Source organism: Arvicanthis niloticus, chromosome 6 (genome assembly GCF_011762505.2).
Source record: "Arvicanthis niloticus isolate mArvNil1 chromosome 6, mArvNil1.pat.X, whole genome shotgun sequence".
Classification (NCBI taxonomy): Eukaryota; Metazoa; Chordata; class Mammalia; order Rodentia; family Muridae; genus Arvicanthis; species Arvicanthis niloticus.
In genome coordinates, this window is record NC_047663.1 from 92,662,675 (window position 1) to 92,681,241 (window position 18,567).

The 18,567-nt window shown below is 39.9% G+C and overlaps 1 protein-coding gene across 1 annotated transcript; it reads left to right on the forward strand.

Annotated features, from left to right (window-relative positions):
* The first annotated feature begins 4,461 nt into the window (after nucleotides 1–4,461).
* Nucleotides 4,462–7,975, forward strand: LOC117711099 (olfactory receptor 1f45-like). Its single transcript, XM_076937288.1, has 2 exons — nucleotides 4,462–4,507; nucleotides 4,731–7,975. Exons 1-2 carry the CDS (start codon nucleotides 4,492–4,494, stop codon nucleotides 5,696–5,698), a joined length of 984 nt encoding a protein of 327 aa, XP_076793403.1. The 5' UTR covers nucleotides 4,462–4,491; the 3' UTR covers nucleotides 5,699–7,975.
* Nucleotides 7,976–18,567: the final 10,592 nt, after the last annotated feature.

Consider the following 18,567-nt stretch of genomic DNA (forward strand, 5'->3'; position numbering starts at 1 on the left):
CTACTCCTCTTGGATGCATTGGCTTCTTTTTGTTCTGGGGGTTTCAGGTGTGCTGTTAAGGTGCTAGTGTATGTCTCTCTAATTTCTTTTTGTAGGCACTTAGAGCTCTTTGCACTGTATTTCATTGTGTCCCACAAGTTTTGGTATGATGTGTCTTTATTTTCATTAAATTCTAAAAAGTCTTTAATTTCTTGCTTTGTTTCTTCCCTGATGAAGTTATCATTTAGTAGAGGGTTGTTCAGTTTTCATGTGTATGTGTGCTTTCCATTGATTTATCGATATTGTAGACCAGCCTTAGTTTTTGGTGATCTGATAGGATGTATGGGATTATTTCAATATTTTTGTATCTGTTGAGGCCTGCTTTTTATATGGTCAATTTTGGAGAAGGTATCATGAAGTGCTGAGAAGAAAATATATTCTTTTGTTTTTGGATGAAATGTTCTATAGATATCTGCTAAATCCATTTGGTTCATAACTTCTCTTAGTTTCACTCTATTTCTGTTTTTTTTTTTTTTTTCTGTTTCCATGGTCTGTCCATTGCTGAGAGTGGGGTGCTGAAGTCTCCCACTATTATTGTGTGAGATGCAATGTGTGCTTTGAGCTTCAGTAGTTTCTTTTATGAATGTGTGCGCCCTTGCATTTGAAGCATAGATGTTCAAAATTGAGTTTTTAACTTGATTGATTTTTCCTTTGATGTGTATGAAATGTCCATCCTTATCTTTCTTTTAGTTTAAATTCGATTTTGTTCACTATTAGAATGGCTACTCCAGCTTGTTTCTTGGGACCATTTGCTTGGAAAAATGTTTTCCAGCCTTTTATTCTGAAGTAGTGTCTGCCTTTGTCACTGAGGTGCGTTTCCTGTATGCAGCAAAATATTGGGTACTGTTTACATATTCAGTCCATTAGTCTATGTTTTTTAATTGGGAAATTGTGTCCATTGATGTTAAGCGATATTAAGGAATACTGATTGTTTCTTGCTGTTATTTTTGTTATTAGAGTTGGAGTTATGTTTGTGTGGCTATCTTCTATTGGGTTTGTTTGAAGAAGATTACTCTCGTGCTTTTTCTAGGGTATAATTTCCCTCCTTGTGTTCGAGGTTTCCCTCTATTGTCCTTTGTAGGGCTGGATTTGTAGAAAGGTATTGTATAAACTGGGTTTTGTTATGGAATATCTTGGTTTCTCCATCTATGTTAATTAAGAGTTTTGCTGGGTATAGTAGTCTGGGCTGGCATTTGTGTTCTCTTAGGGTCTGTGCTTTTATAGTCTCTGGTGAGAAGTCTGGTGTAATTCTTATAGGTATGCCTTTGTATGTTACGTGACCTTTTTCCCTTACTGCTTTTAGTATTTTTCTTTGTTTTGTGCATTTGGTGTTTTGATTATTATGTGGTGGGAAGAATTTCTTTTCTGGTCCAATCTATTTGAAGTTCTGTAGGCTTCTTGTACATTTATGAGTATCTCTTTCTTTAAGTTAGGGAAGTTTTCTTCTATAGTTTTGTTAAAGATATTTACTGGCCCTTTAAGTTGGGAAGCTTCTCTTTCTTCCTTATCTACTATCCTTAGGTTTGATCTTCTTATTGTGTCCTGGGTATTCTGGATGTTTTGGGTTAGGAGCTTTTTGTATTTTGTATTTTCTTTGACTGTTGTGTCAATGTCTTCTATGGCATCTTCTGCCCCTGAGATTCTCTCTTCTATATTTTTTTGTTTGTATTGTATTGGTGATGCTTGCATCTGTGACTCCTGCTCTCTTTCCTAGGTTTTCCATCTCTAGGGCTGTCTCCCATTGTGTTTTCTTTACTGTTTCTATTTCCATTTTCAGATCCTGGATGGTTTTATTAAATTCCTTCACATGATTGATTGTGCTCTCCTGTATTTCTTTAAGGGATTTGTGTTTTCTCTTTAAGGGCTTCTAATTGTTTCCTTGTGTTCTCCTGTATTTCTTTAAGGGAGTTATTTATGTCCTTCTTAAAGTCCTCTATCATCTTCATGAAATGAGAATTTAGATCTGAATCTTGCTTTATAGGTGTGTTGGGGTATCCAGGGCTTGCTGTGGTGGATGAACTGGGTTCTGATGTAGGCAAGTCATAATAGTGTCTGTTGCTTATATTCTTGCAGTTGCCTCCCTTCATTTGGTTATCTCTAGTGTTATTTGGCCTCACTGTCTCTGACTGAAGCCTGTCCTTCCTGTGAACCTGTGAACCTGTGATCCTGTGATCCTGTGATCCTGTGATCCTGTGATCCTGTGATCCTGTGATCCTGTGGTCCTGTGGTCCTGAATGTGTCAGGTGACCTGACGGGTTGAGCTGCAACTGGGGTATGAGCTGAGTAGGTGGGGATCCAGAGCAAAGGCTCTGCTCTAGGCACAGGTACAAACTGGAAGGAGGATAGTCTCTAGCTGGGCAGGATATCTGAGGCCTGGGGTCCCATGGGTCCAGGTTATGGTGAGTATTGGGCCAGCATTTGGGATCTCACCTGTGATCCTGATTGTGTCAGATTACCTGAGGAGTTGAGCTGCAACAGGGGTACGAGCTCTTTGTGTTTGGATGTGGTGTAGAGGCTCTGCTCCTGGCCAGGTGCAAAGTGAAAGGTGTGCAGGTCTCTAACTGGGCCAGGACATTTTTAAATTTGAGTTTTCAACCATTATTTCTTCATAGCTTCCCATTCCCTTTCTCTCCCCTTAAAGTCCTTACTGTAAGAACATTGTCTACACTTGGCTCTGTATTCATTTTCCCTCATCCTTTCCTTACTTTTCTTCAACTTCCAAAATCTCTGTATAACTATTTACAAATTTGCCAATTATTAATTTATCTGGTTCAAATTAGGAGAGCCCATTTAGTGAACGGTTTATATCCATTGTTTACTTTACAACTCAGCATTTTCATTTAACATTTCCTCATAATTTTTGGCTCTTCATTCCCTGTATGATTTGACATTGTCTTCAAACTTTTGTTTACTTCTTCAATATTGCCATCTGTTCCATCTGCCAACATTTTTACAATGGCTACTTGGAAATTTTCTGTTAAAGATGGCTTCTGCTCTTTCCAGAGGCCATATCTGTTGCTTGCTATTCTGCTGTAAAGGTCATGTAAAGGCTTGTTTCTTTGAGATCTTTCATTTTGTTGTCAAAAACTTGATATTTTGGAAGTATATCATTGCATACTGAGGTTCTGGTTCCCTCTGCTGGGTTTGTTCTTGCTATTGCTTTTTCGCTTATTGTTGGTTGGGTTATTTTATGCAGTCTTTTCCTCTAACACTGTAAATCCTCTGATGAGGTACTCATGAAAAACAGCTTTCAGTCAACCTTTCATCACCCTGGGAGGGCTCTGAAGTTAGTAAAACTCTCTTCCACTTTGTTGACCACATGAACTGATAAATGTTACACCAGATTGACTTACTATACTGATAGAAATAAAGTACACCCAAGGATTGGATCTAGGGGCTGGAGAGATGGCTCAATGGTTAAGAGAACTGACTGTACTTCCAGAGGTCCTGAGTTCAATTCCCAACACCCACATGGTGGCTCACAACCATCTGTAATAGAATCTGGTGTCCTCCTCTGGTGTATCTGAAGATAGCAACAGTGTACACATATACAATAAATTTTAAAAAAAGAATTGGATCTAGAGGAGTGGATCTAGAGGTAAAAGCAGTCATTGCTTTTTCAGAGGACCAGGGTTTGATTCCCAGCACCTACATTGTAACTCATAACCATCAGCAATGCCATTTCCAGGAGTTCTGACCTCCTCTTCTGGTCTCCATGGTCTCCAGGCATGCATGTGATTCATGCAAGCCAAACATTCACAAAGGGGTCTCTGTGACCTGTTCATGATCCCAAGGTCAACAAAGCAACAATCCAAGGGAGATCTTTTAAAAGGCGGTTCATCAGAAGAACGGGGAATGAGTCTCCAACCCTGCAGGCTTAGATCAGTCTCAGGAAATTCTCTCTGGAACCTGTCTCCACACAGATTGCTTCATCCCCAAGTTCTGACTGTGAGCTTAGATGATGTGTTCCATCATTGTTGGTCAAGAGGGACCAAGAGCTGGCTTACCCAACGACTTTCTGCTGGTCTTTAATGAGATACTCGGGGACTCTATCCCAGTGGGACTTCATGCTGCAGTAAATACCTGTCTAATTTTCCCAGACCTCCTTCTGATACAGAGGGCCGGGACAGTGATCATCCATTATTTACCTTCGCAGAACCTTCCTATATTCCCAAGACTTTCCAATCCTTAGAATAAAGAAAGCTACTGACCAATAACTCCAAGGTATAATAATAGAACTGGCCTGTCCAGGTATTTTCAGGGTAGTAGGCATGCCAAGCTTTCTTCTGCAACAAGTTCTGCTCATTCTCTCCCATAGTTGGGGAATCAGCAAGAGTCACAGTTCCACCAGTTGGATCAATACATTAACTGGATGATTCTTGTTTTTTTTTTTTTTTTTTTGGTTTTTTTTTTTTTTTTTTGAGCTTCTAAGGAGTGGGTGGAAGACTGGAAATGTTACCAGATACAGGTAAGAGTGATGTGTGGGCATAAATGCCTTTATAGTATATCCAATAAAACTAAACGGTGAATCTGGGGAACCAACATGACCTAAAACTGGGATTTGTAAATGGAGTATGTGGAAAATAGGAGTGGATCTCAATTCAGAATCTCTAGCGCAGGATTGATGTGAACCTGGTTATAGCATCCAAACCTGAAGACAGCCTTCTGCCCTCTGCTTCTCCTTTATGTAGCTGGGCTCAGACTCATGAGCAGCACCAACCAGTCGAGCGTCTCCGAGTTCCTCCTCCTGGGACTCTCCAGGCAGCCCCAGCAGCAGCAGCTCCTCTTCCTGCTCTTCCTCATCATGTACCTGGCCACTGTCCTGGGAAACCTGCTCATCATCCTGGCCATCAGCACAGACTCCCGCCTGCACACCCCCATGTACTTCTTCCTCAGCAACCTGTCATTCTCAGATGTCTGCTTCTCCTCCACAACTGTCCCCAAGGTACTGGCTAATCACATACTTGGGAGTCAGGCCATTTCCTTTTCTGGGTGTGTCACACAGCTGTATTTTCTCTGTGTGTTTGCTGATATGGACAATTTTCTGCTGGCTGTGATGGCCTATGACCGGTATGTGGCCATATGCCACCCTTTACACTATAGAACAAAGATGACCTATAAGCTGTGTTCCCTTCTTGTTCTGGGGTCCTGGGTGTTAACTAACCTGAATGCTCTTTTGCACACACTGCTCATGGCTCAACTCTCTTTCTGTGGGGACAACATCATCCCCCACTTCTTCTGTGATGCAAATCCCCTCCTGAAACTCTCCTGCTCAGACACACATCTCAATGACCTGATGATTCTTACAGAGGGAACTATGATCGTTGTCACGCCATTTGTCTGCATCCTGATCTCCTACATCCATATCACCTGTGCTGTACTGAGAGTTTCATCCACAGGAGGAAGGTGGAAAGCCTTCTCCACCTGTGGCTCGCACCTGGCTGTGGTCTGCCTCTTCTATGGCACCATCATATCCCTGTATTTCAACCCCTCATCCTCTCACTCAGCTGGGAGGGACTTAGCAGCTGCCATGATGTACACAGTGGTGACCCCCATGCTGAATCCTTTCATCTACAGCCTGAGGAACAGGGACATGAAAGGGGCTTTAAGGAAAGTGCTTACCATGAATCTTCATCTACCAAGAAGTGTAAGAAAATAATATACATAATTAATTTTTTAAAAATCATTTTATTTATTGTATAGAACTCAGACAAATAAAAGCCTATCACTGTTCACACCCCAAAAATATGCTAGTACATCTACTTAGTTTTTTTAAAGTATAAATTACACTTTGTTTTCTTTCTTTCCTAATATTTATTTCTCTTAACTCCATTTTCTTATCTGACTGCTGTATAAGACTTATTTAGTAGGCTCAGTAAATGTTAGGTTTCTGTTTTGTTTTCAATTTTAATAAATTAACAGTATTTTTTTCTTTGCCACCAACTCCTGAATATTAAGGAGACTGAGGATATAGCTGTTGATAGAGTGCCTGTTGACATTCACAGTGTGCTGGGTTCACTGCCCTAGAAATGTCTCAACCTGGCATGGTGGGGCGTGGCTATAATCCCAGCACTTAGGGGTTGTAGGAAGTTGCTCAACTACTTTCTGTTTGTCAATTTTATATCCCATTAACTTACTGAATACTCCCTGTTTTCAGACATGCTGCAGGGTTTCCGAGCACACAATGAAATCATACATAGGGTTTTCTCTCAAGTCCTAATGTATCTGATTTCTTACTCACTTACCTGTGCTGGATAGAATCTGTGACAAAATGCTGAATAGTGGCAGTACCGGTGGGGTGTTTTCATCGGGACCTCGATTTTAGTGGGAATGTCCTCCACCAAAGAGACATCTTAGGGGTTGATGATAAAGGCCCACTGGTAGAATACCCGTCTAACATGAACAAACTCCTAGGTTTAATCTCCAGCACCACATAAACTGGGTGTGATGGAACATACCCACAATCCTAGCACTCAGTACATAGAGGCAGGAGGATCAGAGTTCCAGGCTAGCTTAAGATATATGAAGCTTTTTAAGGGAAAACATTTTTTTTAAATCAGAAACTATAGTCTGGTGATAAAGTACCTGTTGACCACATACTGGGTCTGATCCCCACACAGAAAAAAAGTACTTCAACACTGGTTGAAGGGATTGAAATACTTGTATTGAATGTTCTTATGTATTGTATTGTATGTATTGTATGTATTGTATTGTATGCGTTGGACTGGATTGGATATTCTTATGAAGAAACTATTTGAATTTTCTCCTTTCAGTAACTATGAAAATAACCATAAATTTTTTCTTTTTTATCATAAGATAGTAGTAGAAGTGTTTTTAAATGTTTTACTTTATATGTGTGGTGGTTAGAATAAGAAGGCTCATATATTTGACTGCTTAGTCACCAGGGAGTGGCGCTATTTGAAAGGCATCAGGAGGTAAGGCCTATTGAAGCACATGTGGCTTTGTTGGAGGAAGTATGTCATTGGGGGTGAGGTTTGATTTCAAAAGCCCACAGCAGGCCCAGACTCTCTCTGCCTATGGATCAGCATACAGTTCTCAGCTATTGCTTCAGCACCTGCCTGCATGTAGTCAGGCTCCCCACCATGATGATAATGGATGAAACCTCTGAAACTGCAAACAACCTCCCAATTAAATGCTCTTCTAAATAAGAATTGAATTGCCTTAGTCCTGGCATCTCTTCACCACAATAGAACAGAGACTAAGACAATGTGTATGGGTATTTTGATCACATGTATTTTTGTGTACCATGTGCATTAGGTCCTTTAGAATTCAAGTTCTGGATGGTTCTGAGCCACCATGTGTGTGCTGGGAATCAAACCTGGGTCTTCGGAAAGAATGCTCTTATGTGTTGAGCCCACTCTCTAGCTCCCTAACTAGACTTTTAAAACATCACGTTTCTTTTATTTTGATCCAATTAGTAGACTTTTTAGTATAACTTCTGTTCTTAAATGACTATAAAGTTGTATTTTATATTCAATGGGATAAATCTTTGATTTAGACATGGTAACTTTTCAGGTTTCATTGTTATGCTTGGATTAGTTTGGTTTGGCTTGTTTTTTGAGACAAATTTCTCAGTGTAGCCCTGGCTGTCTTAGAACTCACTCTGTAGACCAGGCTGGCCTCGAACTCATAGAGATCTTCCTCTTTTTGTCTCCTTAGTACTGGAATTAAAAGTGTGGGCCACCAGTGTCTAGCCAGTTTTCAGTGTTTTATTACACCAATTTCATAAAAAAACAATTTGTAAAGTTTCCTTTTTTCTATACACTGATATATTTTTATTCATGTACTTGAATTTTCTTAAGTTTAATGATTTACAAGAATTTTCTGTAAAAATAGACTAATAGTATCCCCTTAAATGGAAGCAAATCTTTTAGTAATTTTAATTTAAATAAAAATAAAATTTTCATGTAAGTTGTCTTACGTGTCTTAAATTTTGACCTAATTTCTTTTTAAATAATTTCTAAATTTATGTTAATGCCTGCTATTTTAGTTTCTGAGGTTTTCCCCAATTAGTTATGATCATTTAAAAAATTAATATATTTAAGTTATATATTAAATAAAATGAACAACTAAGACTTTTCTTCTGAGAATAGTTTTAGTTTGCACCATGGCTCTTTTTCTTTTTTTATTCTGATTGACAGAGTTATTATCCTGTAACCATGGCTGGTCTGAAGCCTGCTATGTAGATCAGGCTAGCTACCCTCCAATTCACAGAGATCTGCCTGCCTCTGCCTCTCAAGTTCCATGATTATAGGCATGAGCCACCATGCGTGGCCTCAATCATAAATGCTGAAATAAACATGAGGTTCTGATAGTGTTCTATAAGAAATCATGCAATTCTAATTTCTTCTCCCTTCATTAGCCCACTGGTTTTTTTTTTTTCAGGGACATAGCTCAGTTGACAGATGCAGTAAGGCCTTGGTTCAAGTTCTAGCACCACCTAAACCAAACAAGGCAATGCCTCCTTGTGTCTCAGTACTGAGAAGGTGAGCATCAGGGTCATCCTTGGCAACATAGAGAATTTGAGGCCAGCCTGGGTTACACAGAGATTCTGTCTTAGTTGCCATCTTATTGCTGTGAAGAGACACCATGATCAAGGTAATGCTTGGAAAAGCAAACATTTAGTTGGGGCTAGCTTCCAGTTTCAGAGGTTCAGTCTATTATCATCATAATGGGAAGCATGGCAGCATGCAGGCAGACACGGTGCTGGAGGAGGAGTTGAGAGTTCTACATCTTGATCTACAGGCAGCAGGAGAAGACTTTGAGCCACACTGGTTGTATCTTCAGCACAGGATACCTCAAAGCCTGCCTCCAAGGTGACATACTTCCTCCAACAAGGCCCCATCTACTCCAACAAGTCCACAGTACCTAACAGTGCCACTTCCTGTGGAGCAAGCATTCAAACATATGACTTTATGGAGGCCATACCTATTCTAACCACTATAGATCCTATCACAGAAAAAAAATTTCTCCTTTTGTTCCTGTTGGTCATTTTGCTAATGTAACACACACTGATCACCACCACACAGGGATGGTACACTTCCTGCTCTGTTTCTCCCTTCTTCTTTCCCTAACTAATGAAACGATGTTATATTCATTCATTCTTATTTATTTATTTAGTTTCAGGGCAGATTGTCAAACTCCATGAAAAAAATCTTAGTGGTATCATCAAAGGAACTACACTAAATTCAGAGATCAATTACTAATCTCATATAACAAGTAAGTCTTTGTTCTATTACTGCATAGGTAAAATGGCCACCACGGGTACAACTCTGTCCTGAGGCTAAACCAAGTGAGATGGAACAAAAATAAGACTGTGCACTTGTACTTTATTAGGTGTGAACATGGTGATGTACACCTATAATCTTAGTACTTGGGAAGTAGAGGCAGGAAAGTTGTTCCAACTTACATGTCAGTCTGTTCTATATAGTGAGTACCAAACAAGCCAAGGCTACAAAAGGAGATCCTCTCCCTAAAACAAGGAAACAGCTCTCACTATAACATAAAATCTGAACACAAAGGATTTCTTACCCAGTAACATCATCTCTCCAATGTGACTATTATTTTCCTTCTCTGAGTTGGGTTGCTGAGCAGGATCTGTGCTCACACATTCTCCTTGGGAATGATACACATTTGAATTGTCAAACACTATCAGCATCTGGAAGAACAACAGGCTCCTTTCTTTGTAATAACTGAGATTCCTGGCAGCTCTGCTGCCCATATAAGGGACAGGATGAGAAGGGACCTATAAATCACATACATGGGCAGCATAGGACAGCCAGGCTGAGGAGCCAGGAAAACACAGAAGAGAAATATACACAGATGCTGACTTTCAACCATGTATTACATGCACTTCAGCTGAAAACAGAAGACTGCAAGAGCAGAGGGACAGCCACACAGTCAAATGGTGAGTGGAAACCAAACCTGCCTAAGATTCAGCTTTAAAACACAGAAACACGGTTTCTGCTGGACATTTTGGAAGAAGCTTCACTTAAGGTTACTGAAGCTAAAAGCACACATTAAACCTCATACAATAATAGTAGAAGATTTCAACACCTTACTCTCACCAATGGACAGATCATGGAAACAGGAAGTAAATAGAGACACAGTAAAAACTAATTGAAGTTATGAACCAAATGGATTTAACAGATATCTACAAAACATTTCACCATGAAAAAAGAATATTCCTTCTTCATAGCACCTCCTGGTACCTTCTCAAAAATCAATCATATTATGGAAACAAAACAAACCTCAACAGATATATGAACATTGAATTTATCCCATGTATTCTATTGAACAACCACCGACTAAGGCTGGTCTTCAATAACAACAACAGCAGCAGAAAGCTCACATACACATGGAAGCTGAACATATTTCAGGGAAGAAATAAAAAAGAAATTAATGACTTTTTAGAATTTAATGAAAATGAAGATACAAACATATCCAAACTTATGGGACAGAATGAAAGCAGTGCTAAGGGGAAATCTCAGGCCTGAGAGCCCCCATAAAGAAATTGGAGAGATCATACCCTAGCAGTTAACAACTCATCTGAAAGATCTAAAACAAAAAGAAACAAATGCACCCAAGAGGAATAGATAGCAGGAAATAATCAAACTCAGGGCTGAAATCAACCAAGTAGAAACAAAAAGAACTATACAAAGAATCAACAAACTAGGAGCTGGTTGTTTAACAAAATCAACAAAATAGATAAACCCTTGGCTAAACTAACTAGAGTTCACAGAAACAGTATCCAAATTAACAAAATTAAGAGTGAAAAGGGAGACATAACAACAGCAATGAGGAAGTTCAAAAAATAACCAGCTCCTACTACAAAATTCTATATGCAACAAAACTGGAAAATCTAGATGAAATGGGTGATTTTCTATACAGATACCAGGTAAGAAGGTTAAATCAGGACCACATAAACCATCTAAACAGTCCCATAACTTGTAAGCAAATAGAAGCAGTCATTAGAAGTCTCCCAACCAAAATGCTCAGGGACAGATGATTTTAGGGCAGAATTCTATCAGACCGTCAAAGATCTACTACCAATACTTCTCAATCTATTCCACAAAAATAGAAACAGAAGGAACACTACCCAATTCTTTACATGAAGCCACAATTACACTGAAACCTAAACCACAAAAAGACCCAACAAAAAAAGAGAACTTCAGAGAAATTTCCCTTATGAATATCAAAGCAAAAATACTCAATATAATTTTAGCAAACTGAATCTAAGAACATTAAAATGATCATTCATCATGATCAAGAAGCTTCATCCCAGGAATGCAGGGATGGTTCAATATATGGAAATCCATCAATGTAATCCACTTTATAAAAAAAAAAAAAAAAAAAAAAAACTCAAAAAACCCACATGATCATCTCATTAGATGTTGAAGAAGCCTTTGACAAATACAACATCTCTTCATGTTAAAAGTATTGTAGAAGCCTGACTGCATAGGGGTTGATGTCAAAAGTATCCCCTCTCCAGGAAAAAGACATCGGGATGGGCATGGCTCTCATGCCTCACTGGACAACAACAGAGGGCCAGAGCCATTACAAGGTTTCCTTTAATTACTGGAGGTCAGGCCTCTATCCCTGCCTTGGCAAGATTAGAATCGCCACTGCCCTTCTATACTTGGAGAAGGGAGGAGATGTCAGGGGCAGCCCTGCTTATACACTGAAGGCCTAAAATCAGCCATAAGCCTAAAATCAGCAATAGTCCTGACATAGATGCCTGCTAACACAAAGTCTTAAGTCTCTGTGGAAAAACACTGAAACAGATGGCTATAAGCTATTGTAAACAGGCAGCTTTTATGGAAATTTACCAGCCTGAGTAGTCATAGACCTTGTAAATAAGCAGCCTTGGTGAATAGTACCAACTTAGATAAGGACAAGTGAATCATAGCAGAATCATAGTGACCTGTCTCCTGAACCTTCAACCAGATGATACCCTGTTCTGAAAGATATCTGTACTTCCCCTGAACACCTATGCTCCTGTGTCATCCCCTTCCCCACATCCTGCATTTTTGTGTTTATAACCCCCCTGTTAAAAAGTAAAAATTATGATTTGATAAAAAAAAAAGTATTGTAGAGATCAGGAATCCAAGGCCCATACCTAAACATAATAAAAGCAGTACACAGCAAGCAAATAGCCAACATCAAACTAAATGGAGTGAAACTAAAAGCAATCCCATTAAAATCAGGAACAAGACAAGGCTGCCCACCCTCTTTCTACCTATTCAATACAGTATTCAAAGTTCTAGCCAGAGTAATTAGACAGCAAAAGGAGATCAAAGGAATACAAATTGGGAAGGAGGAAACTAAGATGTCACTATTTACAGATGATATGATAGTATACATAAACAACCCCAAATATTCTATCAAGGAGCTCCTAGAGCTGAGAAACAATTTCAGCAAAGTGGCTGGACATAAAATTAACAAATCAGTATCCTTCTTCTTCTCAAAGGACAAATGGGCTGAGAAAGAAATTAGGAAAACAACACCCCTCACAATAGTCACAAATAATATAAGATGTCATAGTGTGACTCTAACTAATCAAATGAAAGCTCTGTATGAAAAGAACTTTAAGTCCTTGAGGAAAGAAATTGAAGAAGACCTCAGAAGATAGAAAGATCTCCTATGCTCGTGGACTGGCAGGATTACTGTAGTAAAAATGGCCATCTACTGAAAGCAACCTACAGTTTCAGTGCAATTCCCATCGAAATTCTTACTCTATTCTTCATAGAGTTAGAAAGAGCAATTCTCAAAGTCATTTCCAATAACAAAAAACCAAGGATAGCAAAAACTATTCTCAACTATAAAAGAATTTCTAAGAAAATCGCCATCTCTGATCTCAAGCATTAGTGATAAAAACTGTATGGCACTGGTACAGAGACAGGCAGGAAGATCAATGGAATAGAATTGAAGACCACACACCTATGGTCACTTGATCTTTGACAGAGAAGCTAAGCTTTTATCCAGAGGAAAAAAGACAGCATTTTCAAAAACTGGTGCTGGTTCAACTGGCAGTCAGCATGTAGAAGAATGCAAATTTACCCATTCTTATCTCTCTGTACAAAGCACAAATGCAAGTGGATGAAAAACCTCTACTTAAAACCAGATATACTGAATCTAATAGAAGAGAAAGTGGGGAAGAGCCTCAAACACATGGAGACAGAGGAAAATTTTTTGAACAGAAAACAATCGGTCTAAGATCCACAATCAAAAAATGGGACCTCATAAAATTGAAAAGCTTCTGTAAGGCAAAGGACACTGGCAATAGGACAAAATTGCAACCCACAGATTGGGAAAAGATCTTTACCAACTCTTCATCCAATAGAGGACTAATATCCAAAATAAACAAAGAAACCAAGAAGTTATGTTCCAGAGAACCAAATAACTCTATTAAAAATGTGGTACAGAGCTGAACAGAGAATTCTGAACTGAGGAATCACGAATGGCTCAGAGTCACTTTAAGAAATGTTCAACATCTTTAGTCATCAGGAAAATGCAAATCAAAATGACCCTGAGATTGCATCTCACACCAGTCAGAATGGTTAAGATAAAAAAAATGCAGGTGACAGCAGATATTGGCGAGGATGTGGAAAAAGAACACTCCTTCATTGCTGGTGGGATTGTCAGCTAATAAAACCACTTTAGAAATCAATCTGATGGTTTCTGAGAAAATTGGAAATAGTTCTACCTTAAGACCCAGCTATACAGCTAAATGGTGTTGCAGGTGGGTGGGTTGAATGGGAGGAGGTGGGGCGGGGGGAAATGTGCAGTGACTGACTTTCACAGGGCAGAATCTGGAGCAGAGGGCAGACACTTGGCTGGTCAGCTTCGTGAAGACACCTTATCCTGAACCTTCCTAGAGCAGCTGAGCAGTGGTGGAACCACTGCACTCAGAGCAGCTGAGGAACCACTGCACTCAGAACAGCAGGATTTCAGGATCCCAGATGCAGCCTGAGTCCCAGGAGCTCTTCCACCCAGTAGCTCAGGATCACAGGATCACAGAGACATCTGGACTCTGAGGAGTTCTGACACAAGCAAGATAACTGGAAAGACAGTCTCCATGAAGAGACAGTGAGTGCAGGTAGCACTAGAGTTAACCAGATGGCGAAAGGCAAGCACAAGAATATAAGCAACAGAAACCAAAGTTATCTGGCATCATCAGAAAGAAATGAAAGGCTTTTTAGAATTGAATGAAAATGAATACATAACATACACAAACTCATGAGACACAATGAAAGCAGTTCTAATAGGTAGGTTCATAGTATTAAGTGACTACATTTAAAAAAAAACTAGAAAAATCTTGTACTAGCAACTTTCCATCACACCTGAAGGCTCTAGAAGAGTAGTTCCCCACTTTCCTAATTCTGAGACCCTTCAATACAGTTACTTATGTTGTGGTGACCCCAAAGTATAAAATTATTTTCTGTGATACTTCATAACTATAATTTTACTACTGTTAGGAATTGTGAAAGGGTTGTTCAATGCCACAAAAAGGTCATGACCTACAGGTTGAGAACCACTGCTCTAGAACAAATGAAGAATTACATTCTAAAGAAGTAGATGACAAGAAATAATCAAACTCAGGGCTGAAATCAACAAAGAACAATACAAAGAATCAATTGGAAATAAAGAGTTAGTTCTCTAACTAAATCAATAAGATTGACAAACCCATATCAAAATTAACTAAAAGGCAGAGAGAGAATATCTAAATTAATAAAATCAGAAATGAAAAGAAGGGTGAGGGTGTAACAAGAGACACTGAGGAAATTCAGAGAATTATAGGGATATCCTTTAAAAATCTGTATTCTACCAATTTGAAAACCTAAAAGGTACAGAATTTTCTTGATTCACACCACTTACCAAAGTTAAATCCAAATCAAATAAGCCATTTAAACAGACTTATATCCCCTACGGAAATAGAAGCAGCTACCAAAATCTCCCAACAGAAACAAAGCCCAGGGCTATACAGTATTAGCACAGAATTCTATTAGACTGCTTTCAGGCTCTGAATGACCCTTTCACAATCTGTAACAGCAGCAAAATTACAGTTATAAAGTATCACAGAAAATAATTTTATAGTTCAGGGAATCACCATGATCAAGTAGGCTTCATTTCACAGAAACAGGGATGGTTCAACATAACATACCCATGGACACTTGATTTTTTACAAAGAACCCAAAATTGTAAAATGGAAAAAAAGAAAGTATCTTCAACAAATGACACTGGAATAACTGGATATCCACAGGTAGAAGATCTAAATAGATTCATGTCTATCACCCTACATAAAACTCAAGTCCAAATGGATCAAAGACCTCAACATGAAGTGTAATTTTAAATTTTCAAAGAATACTTCTAATGATGGTTCTTAAATGCTTTAACCTCCCTTCTAGCCCACCACCCACCAGCAGCAGTGGAAAAGAAAGGTTATTATGATTCAGGAGAAGTGGACCTGTTTAGAAATGGTTCTTTGGAACAAATGCCATCTGTGTTGTCAGGTAATTAGCAATTTCGTTCACAAGCCAGCAACAATAACTCAATCAACTTGAAAATATTTCATGGATATACCAGAAGTCCAGTCCAGTAGTGTCATGATAGCAGCATCAGTGACATGACAGGGCAGACACATCAGGCCTTGGCTGAATCAACACAAGTCAGCATGAGGTACTGTGATCAGCTGGGACACACGGAGAAATTCTCTGTTGAGTTTAACTACAGAGGAAGAACTGGGGGAAGGAACACATCAATGTCATTGGGAAGGAGAAATATAATAGATTTCATGAATGGATTGGAAATAGGGGAGTGAGAATGGGAGAATCAGGTGGGGAGGGAGAGGGCAGATGGGACTGAGTGAACCAATGCAGAGAGAGACAGCTAGGATTGAGGAGCTTGAATGAGAGGTTGTGTGTAAACCTAGTGTAGTGGAAACTTCCTAAGATATATACAGTTGAACTTAATGAAGTCTTCAATTAATTAGGGAGACAGACTTCCAACTGGCCATCCCTTGTCACTAAACAAAGCTTCCAATAACACAACTGGGTTGCATCCATCGAGTTGTTGACCCAAGGGGTCCCATGGAAATCCTCCAAAAAAACAGTTTGTTGCCAAGATCATAGGTTGCTCTCCACCAACTGACATCAAGTTCCAATTGGTGAAGACAACACCCACACAACTCATTGAACATGGAGGGGCCGGGCTCATGCCCACATAGCATCTTCACCTATGCATTCTACTGTTTCTGGTATAAGAAGGTACTCTGCAGGCTACCAAAAGAGAAACATAACCATCAACCCAGACACAAAACCTACATTGCTGTCCTGCCTACAAAATATGGTAGGACAATTGTGCCACTAAGTTTGTAGGAGTAACCAACCAGTGCCTGGGTTGACTTCAGGCCCGCTTCATGAGGCTGAACCCATATCCAACACTTCTTTGGTGACCAAGAATTAGAGACTAGATAGCTATGATATCCAGCTTAAACCAAACATTATTGGTCTTTAAAAAGTAGTGATGAGACTAGAGAGATGATTGAGTGGTTAAGAGAGCTGACTGCTCTTCCAGAGGTCCTGACTTCAATTCCAAGCAACCACATGGTAGTTCACAGCCATCTATAATGGGATCTGATGCCCTCTTCTGGTGTGTCTGAAGACAGCAACAGTGTACTCACATACATAAAAAATAAATGAATCTTTAAAAAGAGAAACTTTTAAAGAGTAGTGATATACACCTCCTTTCAAATTCCTCACCCATCTCCTTCTCACCTCTCCTTCTCACATCCTTCTTCCCCATCTCCTCTCACATCTGAACCGCCCCCTGTTTTCCTCTCCCTCCTTTCTTCCCTCTCTCTCTCTCTCTCTCTCTCTCTCTCTCTCTCTCTCTCTCTCTCTCTCTCTCTCTCTCCTGAGATTATTTTTTTCCACCTCCTGAATAGGACTGAGGAGGTGTGTAGCAGTGGAGAAGGGGGAACTGGGGTAGCCACTAAAAACCCCCTGATGGCAGGGACCCAAGAGGTTCCCAGGACCCAACAAAAAGGACATCATGAGAAATACCCAGCAAAGATAGAACCTGTAGAACAGATCATATCCAGTGGATAGGCACTGCCCCTGGTTGACGGTTGGGACCATGCACCCACTTCTGTGTGTCTTCTCTCACTGAGGCCAGACTGGGCAGTCTTCTGCTGTGTATGTGTCAGAGGCCTCAGACCAACTAGTGTTTACTTCCTGGTTGGTGGCTCAGTGTCTGAAAGATCTCAGCTACCCAGGTTAGTTGACACTGCTGGTCTTCCTATGGGGTCATCCTTCACCTCGACTTCTTCCAGCTTTTCTTACTTAGCCACAGGGATCCCTGACTTCAGTCCATTGGTTGGGTGTAAGTATCTGTATCTGTCTCAGTCAGCTGCTTGTGAAACCTCTTGGAGAACAGGCTCCTGTGTGTAAGCACACCATAACATCAGTAACAGTGTCAGGCCTTGGGGTCTCCCCTTGAGATGGATCCCAAGTTGGGCCGGTCACTGGACCTCCATCCCCTCTGTACCTTCTTCATTTTTGTCCCTGCAGTTCTTTTAGACAGGAACAATTCTCGGTCAGAGTTTTGACTGTGGGATGGCAACCCCATCCCTCCACTTGATGCCCTGTCTTTCTACTGGAGGTGGACTCTACAAGTTCCCTCTCCCCACTGTTGGGCATTTCATCTAAGGTCCCTCCCTCTGAATCCTGAGAGTCTCTCACCTCCCAGTCTCTGGTTTATTCTAGAGGATCTTCCCACTCCCTATCTACTGAGGTTGCATATTTACATTCATTCTGCTGGCCCTTCAGCTTGTTGACATTCTTGAATTCTGGGGATTGTATCCTAGGTATTCTGTAATTTTAGCCAATATCCACTTATTAGTGAGTACATACGGTTCATGATGTCCTTTGTGTCTGAGTTACCTCATTCAGGATGATTATTTTCTAGTTCCAACCATTTGCCTGTAAAACTCATGATGTCTTCTTCATTCCTAGAAGTTGAATTCCATTGTGTAAATGAACCACATTCTGTATTCATTCTTCCTTTGTGGGACATGTGGGTTGTTTCCAGCTTCTGGTTATCACAAATCAAGCCACTATAAATAGAGTGGAGCATGTGCCTCTGTGGCATGGTGGGGCATCATTTGGGTATATGCACAAGAGTGGTATAGCTGGGTCTTCAGGTAGATCTATTTCAAATTTTCTAAACAACTTCCAGATGGATTTAAAAAGTGATTGTACCAGTTTGTAATCCCATCAGCAATGGAGGAGTGTTCCTCTTTCTCCATATTCTCACCAACATGTGCTGTCACCTGAGTTTTTTATCTTAGCCATTCAGATTTGTGTAAGGTGGAATCTCAAGGTCATTTTGATTTGCATTTCTCTGATCACTAAGGACTTTGAACATGTCTTTAATTGTTTCTCAGCCATTCGAGATTCCTCTGTTATGAATTCTCTGTCTAGTTCTATACCCCATTTATTAATTGGG